Source organism: Phaseolus vulgaris, chromosome 5, assembly GCF_000499845.2.
Source record: "Phaseolus vulgaris cultivar G19833 chromosome 5, P. vulgaris v2.0, whole genome shotgun sequence".
In the NCBI taxonomy this organism is placed as follows: Eukaryota; Viridiplantae; Streptophyta; class Magnoliopsida; order Fabales; family Fabaceae; genus Phaseolus; species Phaseolus vulgaris.
The window spans coordinates 32,727,905-32,737,187 of record NC_023755.2 but is presented as its reverse complement, the minus strand read 5'-3'; the positions used below and the strand labels follow the sequence as shown (position 1 = coordinate 32,737,187).

Genomic DNA, 9,283 nt, shown 5'->3' with positions numbered 1-9,283 from the left:
GGAAATAATTATATGATCAAATGTAGTATGTGTGATTTCTCATTTAATGGATTTACACTAAGAGCTCATTTATTAAAAATTATGAAAGTAGGAGTTATAATTTGTACAAACTGTGACTCAGTCAAAACTTGTTGAGTTTAAAAAATTAGACAATGAAGCATCATTGAAAATTCAAAGAAAAAAAATGTTTATGTATAACCTGTATATGATGAAGCAAGTGTTAACCCAAAACATAAAGGTTATTTACAAGATTATATTCAAGTGAGAGATACTCTTAATTATAAAATTGTGATGATGTTTTATTCTTCAGGACTATCATTTTATATAGTAAGAATTCCTTATTATATAAGTGTATTTTCTTATGCAATTAATACTTCTAATCTTTTTAAATATGTACCACCAACATATAATAAATTGAGAGATCTTTTTAATTTCAAAAGAAAGAAGTCACGTAGAAAATCTTCTCCAACCTATAAGAAACTTATGGAATAAAAAAAGTGGGACAATGGTTAGTGATGGGTGGAGAATACCACTTATAAATTTTATGGCTAGTGGACCAATATTTTTGAAGTCAATAGATGAATCTGGTTAGATAAATGATAAAGATTTGATTGCTAAACACATGATGTTGGAGATCCCACATCGCCTAGAAATTAGAGTCTTTCATAGTATATAAATGAGTGCAAACCTCACCTCATTGAGCCGGTTTTATGAGGTTGAAAAATATTTATGAAGCATAAAATACTGAAAGAAATAGTGATACTTATCAACAATGTTCTTAGAAACTCCGTTGACTGATAATTGGTGGATGGAGATTGATTACATGCTTTTACTGTCCTTATTTATGATGTTCTTAGAAAAAATATACGAATATGACCACTATTCACTTAGTATAAGAAATGTGGGATTCAATGATTGAAAATGCGAAAAAGATCATGTACCAATATGAAAGAAAGACAAAAGCTGAAACTTCATCATTTTATGATGTGGTAAACTCAATATTAATTTATATTTGGACTAAGAGTAGGACATCTTTTCATTATCTTACTCATTATTTAAATCAAATATAATACATTATAAAGTTAAATTATTTATGATATCATAAATTTATAATATTATGTTAATTTATGTTTTATATACTTTTAATGTAAATATTATAGAAGATTCACAACAACTTACCCCACATCAAGATGTGAAACTTACTCTCATAAAATGAATAAATGTTTTAAAAGATACTTTGATGATAATGCAGATGGAAGGAGACAAGTAAATATAAAATTTGCAAATTTTTAAGATAGAAAAGAAAATTTTACAGATGTAAAACAGATGCAAAATCATGGTTGATTGTTGATGTGTATATGAATAATTGCACGGTATTTCCGCTATGGAGTGTATCTGGGCGACAATCTAATTGCACGGTATTTCCGCAATAGCAGTCGTTCTCAATGAGATTGTTTGGTTCAATCTCTTCTACATGAGCTACATATGCCCAGTGCAACTCCTACTACTGTTCTGTGTGATAATCTTGGGGCTGTTTTATTATTCTGTTATCGTATGGCTATATATTGACCTCTGCGATAATAATGTGAAATACTTTCATTCTCTCACGTAAACTTTTGTTCATCACGTCCTCTTTTGTTAATATAGACATGAATGAAAATAAGAATTAATTACAACTATAAAAATATGAATTAAAGAAAATATAATAGGTTTCCTATCATGTACTTTTTTTTTTACAATTGGTGACTCTGTAAGTACTAATTTGTTCTGGTAATCAACGAAAACGGACAACCATATAGAATTACAAAGCTTGAATGTGTACATGGGTACAAGAATTTTCATTTCAAATTTTCATCATCAAGGACTAACAAAATCGCCAGGATGCACAATGAATAATATTTCTATATCAACAATACGGAAGCTATCATCAAACAAATGGGTTTAATTTAATCTCTAGTGCTCTGCAACATAGTATGGTTTAGTGAACCATTAAATAATAATAATAATAATTTGTGAACTACACATGAGTGCGAGGAGTGACAAGGCATGGCTAAAATTCTCTGAAGCTGATTGAACAAAACCTCCTTGCATGTGAATGTTGGAAGGGTTAGCACTTTGAATATGGAGGAATCTAATTGGGCCCTCCTTGGTGACATGCAATCATGCATGAAATTCTTTGTAGATATAAATCATCTTCAAATATCACTTCCATTTCCATTATTATTTATTCATTTGATTCACTTTGTTGAGATTCCTTCCTGATCATATTTATTAAGTACAAGACCACTTCTGACATTGCTGGCCTAAATTCTGGCTCCGACTGCATAAGATACACATATAAGGCCAAGAGTCCAATTCCAAGACAGAGATTGGTAAGCAAAGCGAAACTTCTAAATTCATAGAAAGAAGCTTACCTGAACACATCTAGAAATAATGTCTGCAAAATTTGACAATGATTTGGCAGGGTAATCTCCTTTTAGAGAAGGATCGACCATCTTTGATAATGCATCAATGTCATGCAGTTGTGGAATAGCCCACCTCACCAGAAACTGCTCCCCTCGAGCACGTGTTCTGTCCAAGATTTTCAGTATAGATGAAGTAACTCAAACAGATGAAAAATAGAGGCTGAAGTACTTCAGTTATTTGCTCTCACCTGTCGTAGGACTGACGGCCTGTCAAAAGTTCTAACATAACCACTCCAAAGCTGTAAACATCACTTTGGTATGTGTAAATTCCTGACTCAAACTCTGGAGCTCCATAGCCATAAGCTGCTAGCAGTTGTCCTGAGAACTGAAAATGCTTGGAATGTTATATAATGCAAATTACGATGGTTTTTTTTTTTTATGAAATGCTAATCACTATTGATATATGCAGTTGCACAATACTTCAGAGGAAACAGCCAAATAGAAGTTTACATTTCACACGGAGCATGTTCCTTTAGGACAATTTTGAAGTTTTCTTTGAGTGAAAATATTTGTTAATCTTTTCGCTACAAATTATCAATATTCATATGCCTATGTTAATAATTCAAATTCAGAGTTATTGCCTCGCAATGATGGAGGGGAGGGACCTTAAACATAACATGAAATTACAATAATCTGCAATGACTACTAGGTTAGTCCACACGAAGTGTGTATTCTTTTACCAGTGCCTCATAATGCAGAATATTTATACATTATGCAATAATTTCTTACCTGACTTACATAACCTTTAGTTATTAATGGAGCCAAACCACAATCAGATAGACGAACAGAAACATCATCATCAAGGAGAATGTTAGCAGACTTGAAATTTCTGTGTACAACAGGTGGCGCACACTGCTCATGCAAGTACCTTGTCAGAGAACAGCATTACAGTGTTAGATTCAGAAAGTAGCACATCAATACACATTATCGTCTATGGACAACTATTATAATGTTTTGGCAACCTAAATCTCAAATTGTTCTACCATCTAATACTGAACTGATCCCAAGTTTCTGGTAAAAAAATTCCAGCATTAAATTAATCCACTGAGAAATAATTGAAAATCCAGGCAGAAGAAATTAAATATGAGAACGGAAACATTCAAGTGACTATATACAAAAAATTGACAGCTAGGGGAAAATATTTTTCCCTATTGTCTACACTTGATAGTTAATTGACTTACTCTAAGGCTCTAGCTGCACCGAGTGCTATTCGAATGCGAGCATTCCATGACAGTCTAGTTTTGAATTCATCATCTGAATGGAGTGCATCCTGCAGCGAACCATTGCTACAGTACTCATAAATAAGAAGCCTTTGACCATGCTCTGCACAATATCCAATAAGCTCAACAATATTTGCATGCCGGATTCTGTCAATGTTGTTTATCAAATCAAGAAACTCATCATCTGTTTGGTGATCAGAAACTCTCTTGTCTAGTTTCTTCACAGCAAGTATCTAACAATTCATATAATGAAAGTGAATGTCAAGTTTGAGTCCCAATCACCATAAATATGTAATTTACAAGTGTTCGGGGGCAAAGGAAACACAAATGGAGAAACTTGGATCAAAATGCATTCAAACATGTCAGTACCTAAACATGCGCTAAAATAAATATCATCCATCCAGATAAGAGAACATCTAAGATATTACAGAAACAAAATAATATTAATGTGATCATAGTAGTAACCTAATGGTGATTAAAGTTTAGGAAAATAAATCATAAACCATAACAATGAAGTAGACAAGTTAAACACACAAAAAGTCAGTGTCTACGACTTTTCATCAGTAAATTCCATATACATCAATGCAATTAAGATGAAAAAATCGGACCTTTCCATCAGGAAGCTCTGCCTTATACACAGTCCCCAGCATCCCTAAACCTATAAGATTGTCTTGAGAAAAGCTATTTGTATACTGTTGAAGGGATGCAATGGTAAAAGTTTTTGCAAAAGTGGGAGGAACTGGACTTCTTTTGGGAGGATTGAAGTTAGCCCCTTTGCGGAATGAGGTTGGTTCAACAAGCACACTCTCAGTAGTAAGTGGTGGAGGTGGAGGAGGTGGTGGTGGAGAAGGCATGGAATATACACCCAGTGAACTCATATCCATCTCATGATCTAACAGCTTTGGGAGTGTTCCCATTCTTTGTTCATCCTTCTCTTTCTCGCCTTGTAGCTTTGGAATTGCCCTCACTCTCCTTGCCTCCTCTTGATGATCCCTTTTCAGCCTAACCACAGCACCTTTTGGTACTGTTAAGTTAAATAAATAAAAAAAGATTAGAAAGTGCAATGGTTATATTAGTGAAATCCTAACAACGAAAATTAAATATCAGAAACAAAGTTAAGAGAGACCAAAAGTTATATTTATTTGCCTTTCTCAGTTTGACTAGGTGGTTGGACAGAATCCTCATATTCTCTAGGATTATGTCTTTCACCTCCATATGTGCCAACTTGATGTTGCTTGGAACTTTTGTTAACCTTTTCTCTTCTGCTACTTCTACATCTCGGAACAAAGAGAAGAAGTCCCAGTACTACAATAACAAACATCAATATACCAGAAATAGATATCCAAACCACCCTTTTGGTGTTCTTTTTCGATTTCACAGAATTTGATTCATTTGCTACAGTTGGTCCATCCGTAGGTTTAGTAGGTAAACGTCCAGAGGATGGAGTCCCAGAAACCACAGTTCCTGATGGCGATACCGTCACTGGAGAATGAGGTGGACGTGCTGGGGCTATAGTAGCATTGACATTAAGATTAAACGGGTTTCCATCATTTCTGCATAAATCACCATCAGTTATTGAAGTGCCAAAACTACATATGCATAATACTTTTTCAAGACACACTATCACTGAAATTACTGATGTGATCGAATTCAGTAAAGAAACAGAGAATAAAGGACATTTTGATTAATACTTTTGTTATCAAAAACACACCCACAATTGCACATGTGAAATTGTATGTCTCAAAACCTTCACTTGAGACTTTCTCTTTACCGTAAATTATGTGTAGTTTCAATCGTCTGACTGTATAAGTGGAGGCAGCGCAACACCCAATTGGTTGCTTTTCTGAATACTTACAACACTGCACGTCTTGGTAGTTAACAGGATCACAAATATTTCCATGAAAATGAATTACAATTCACACAAGTCTATGTCCATCTTCACATTTTTCTAACACAGAAAGTATCTTAATTAAGCATAAAGAAGCAATACTTCAAGGTTTTCACCTAAAGTTTGGGATGCTTAACAGCTTCGGGGGTATTGGTCCAACAAACTGGTTGTTCTCAACATTCCTGTTCAAATAGGCAGAGTAGGCACACATTTAAAAGAGAATAAATGTGATTAAAAAGTTAAGGCCATCAAATTCTATATAAAATTCAAATGGTTCAAAAATCCCTACAACCCTTATCAACAACAGTTCTTTACATTAGTTGGTAAAAAAAAATAATTAATCACTACATTTTCACCAAATTTATTTTCAGTTCCCATAATCTGAATATTAGTTTCTATTATTTATTTAATTTGGATTTTGGTCCCTGCCATTAAAAAATAAGATATTTGTCTAGTATTTTTCATTTTCTTAGATTTTAATCATTGTCATTTTTACTTATTAAGGTTATCTTTGTGAAGAAATTATCTTTAAACTTTCCCATTATTAAAGCACTGGTCTCTCAGGGATCAAAATCTTATTGGATGAAACTGTAGGAACTGATTTTTATTTTAACCAAACTAAAATCATACAAAATTTATAAGAAGCGTGTTAAGAGAAGTACAAATCTTGCAGTGGAAGGTCTTGTAAAACATCCAGGGTCCCAGATAGGTTATTGTTTTGTAAATGTCTGCAAATGAAGAAGTTAGATTGATTGCAGAGAACAGAGAAATACGTTAAAAAAGTAATCTTATTTGGGCAAGATACTCACACGCTGGTCAGAGCTGACAAGTTCTCCATTGATGGAGGCAATTCCCCACTCAAATTATTATTAGATAAATCTCTGCACAGCAGTTCACGGTTCACCAAATAAGTTTTATATGTAATGAAGCTAAAACGATCTCCATGCAAAGTTATATGTACGTAGTTGAAGAATAATTCAATTAGTCCCTACAGATTGATCAATTGAGTAAGAGACTGAAATGCATCTGGTATTTCTCCTGTTAAAAGATTGTTGTTAAGAGACCTGAAAGGGGATAATTCAATCTCATTTAAATAAACTTGCATAACAGTTAACATCTATCATTAGAACTTGATAGAGACACAAAATGGAATAAACTCACATGTCACTCAATTCAGTCAACGTAGATAAAGAGGCTGGAATACCACCAGTGAACTGGTTATCTGAAAGAAAGCTGCAAAAGTACAAACCATCAATTTATTTTGCACGAATGTGTTGGAAGAAATAGTATCACAAAGTTTGTCACCACATACAAGTGTTGCAAAGTGACTGGCAAACTGGATGGAATACTTCCCCCAATGTGATTGTTGTTTAGAACTCTGCCCCAGAAACATGAAAGAAAAGGAAAAGGTAATGCAGGAGAAACAGTGAGGAAGAACGACCACTGAAATTCATGAACCGAGGAAATGCACTACAGATGCAGACATACACATTAACAAATGGACTTGTTCATGCCATGCACATGCCTGAGGACACCCAGAAAGATGGATGAAAAGCAAGCCAGCAAGAGGGGAGCAAAGAGAGAGAGGTATTTACATTGCTCTGATAGAAACAAAACTTCCTAAGCCGTCACCCAGTTCTCCTCCCAAGTTTGCACCATTCAGAGTTCTGTCATGAATGACAAAGAGCAACTGGTTATTTATTTTGTGACCTTTCAATCAATGTGAAGTAAAGCAAGAGAAAGTGGTTACGTACATTTCTTGAATGACTGAACCATTACATCGAACACCTTGCCACGCTTGTCCGCACGGGTCACCTCCACTAGGAACCCACCCAGGAAGAACAGGGTTGCCCAATGCAGTATATAAGTTATTTATTGCTGCAACTGCTCCAATTACAAAACTTTAACACTCTTAGGACGCACCACAGATAGATGAAAACAATCAAGAAATAATGTGTTAAGAGTAACAGAACAAACATCATAATTCCACCCCATGCCACATATTTAGTAGCCATTGCACATTGCCCAAGCTAAAGGCATGATACTTAAAAAAAAAGTAGTCATGAGAGACTGAGGCAGAAGCAGAACCACAAGATTATATAATTTTGATTTAAATGAGAAACTCTTAGCATGACACATAACAAAAGAGGCACAGAAGGACAATTATCAACCCAAATCATCACTTTAGAGAAAAATAGGTGAGGACAAAAAGGAGATTGAATCATTACCATCAGAGGGATCAGTGTCTGCATGTGAAAACTGGACTATGCAGATCAACAGAAATCCCAATAGAACTTCGCCATGGATCTTCACTCTCTTGTACTGTGAACCAGATCTCTCCTCACCGGTTCTTCCAAGCTCAATGTTAATCTTCTGCTCACTACTTTCCCTTGAAAGCAATCGCCTTACCATCCTCTTCTGAAAATTCAATCCCCCAAAAACACTAAAACAAAGCCGTTATTCCACAAGCATAAAAAGATAAAGTTGAGTAGAGTACTATAAAACATGAACATGAGGGATTAATCTGAGAAACAAATATGAACTTACGTAAGAGAGAAACTGAACAAGGTTGGGAAATAATGCTGAAAATCTCGATATCAAAACCATAAGCTAACAGAAAAAATGAAGTTTAGTTTGTAGAGTCTGTAAATAAACTTAACGTCTAAGATTCAGAGCTTATTTAGTAGTTTGAGTGGTGAACGTAAGCACAAAAGCTTTTGGCATAAAGAATATAATAATAATAATAATGATGAAAAGTGATTGAAAATTGTGGCAAAAATCCCAAGCTTTTGAAAAAGCTGGAAACAAGAGGAAAAGCTGCTCTGAGGGAAATTCTATTATGAAAAACAAACAACAAACAATCTATTCTCTCTCTAAAAACTAGAGAGAAGTGGAATGAGGGGAGTGAGTGTGCTTCTGCTGTTTGAGGAGTGTCTTATTATGGAATGGTGAAATTAGTGTTGCCACGCTCCCTGGTGAACGCGTAAGGTTACTCTACCACGACATGCTGCCCATGTTTGATGTTTAATAATAGAGTGCTTATTGTGTGTAGTTGTGCCTTGTCTTGTCCCCTTGTACAACCGGTCAATTATTTTGTCAAATACAACAACTATATCCATCGTGCTTCTGCTGTTTAGTGAGAAGAAAATTGGATTTGTGACAGAAACACTTCTCATTAAATTGAAAAATAAATTATAGTACCCAATTTAAATAAAGAAAATATATTATATGTTTCTTAATTAATAATTTTTATGTATTTTTCAAGTACTCGCTTTTACTAGTATTAATTAACATTAATTCATTTTCTATGGTTATGATGTGGGAGCTGCTCATTTTAACATATGCACGGTGATGGAGAGTGCAATCAAGTGCCGTGGCTCCGCGTGACCTTGATGAATTGGCCTACTGCACTAATTTTTGTTTTGTTTTGAATACTCTTGGCAATTTTTAACTTACAGAATTATTGTTATTAGAAAAACTTTAATTTCTTATTAAAAAAATGTAACAATTTACCTTGGGATCATGTAAAAAAAAATTAATCTGGATTATTTAGATTATTTTTTATTTCACCTGTTTAGGTTACCGTTTAACTAAGCAAAATGGATTCTTTTTAATCGGCTCATTTTTTAAATAATAATTATGAAGTTAATAAATAAAAGTGATATTATTCTATTGAAGCATATATACTAATTTACATATTAAATTAGTAT

At 34.1% G+C, this 9,283-nt stretch overlaps 1 protein-coding gene across 2 annotated transcripts; it reads right to left on the bottom strand.

Moving 5' to 3' along the window:
- Positions 1 to 1,796: 1,796 nt before the first annotated feature.
- Positions 1,797 to 8,659, bottom strand: LOC137835482 (protein STRUBBELIG-RECEPTOR FAMILY 3-like). Of its 2 annotated transcripts, none has more exons than XM_068644010.1 (17): positions 8,121 to 8,659; positions 7,802 to 7,991; positions 7,328 to 7,457; positions 7,169 to 7,240; positions 6,886 to 6,951; positions 6,735 to 6,806; positions 6,566 to 6,637; positions 6,383 to 6,454; positions 6,236 to 6,301; positions 5,690 to 5,755; positions 4,832 to 5,238; positions 4,294 to 4,709; positions 3,647 to 3,918; positions 3,195 to 3,333; positions 2,654 to 2,790; positions 2,415 to 2,571; positions 1,797 to 2,320 (listed from the first exon to the last, which is right to left on the bottom strand). In XM_068644010.1, exons 1-17 carry the CDS (start codon positions 8,178 to 8,180, stop codon positions 2,225 to 2,227), a joined length of 2,490 nt encoding a protein of 829 aa, XP_068500111.1. In that variant the 5' UTR covers positions 8,181 to 8,659; the 3' UTR covers positions 1,797 to 2,224. The 2 variants fall into 2 exon arrangements, with proteins under 2 accessions (XP_068500111.1, XP_068500112.1); XM_068644011.1 differs by having other exon boundaries at positions 7,802 to 8,016; positions 8,121 to 8,614.
- Between the last annotated feature and the right edge of the window lie 624 nt (positions 8,660 to 9,283).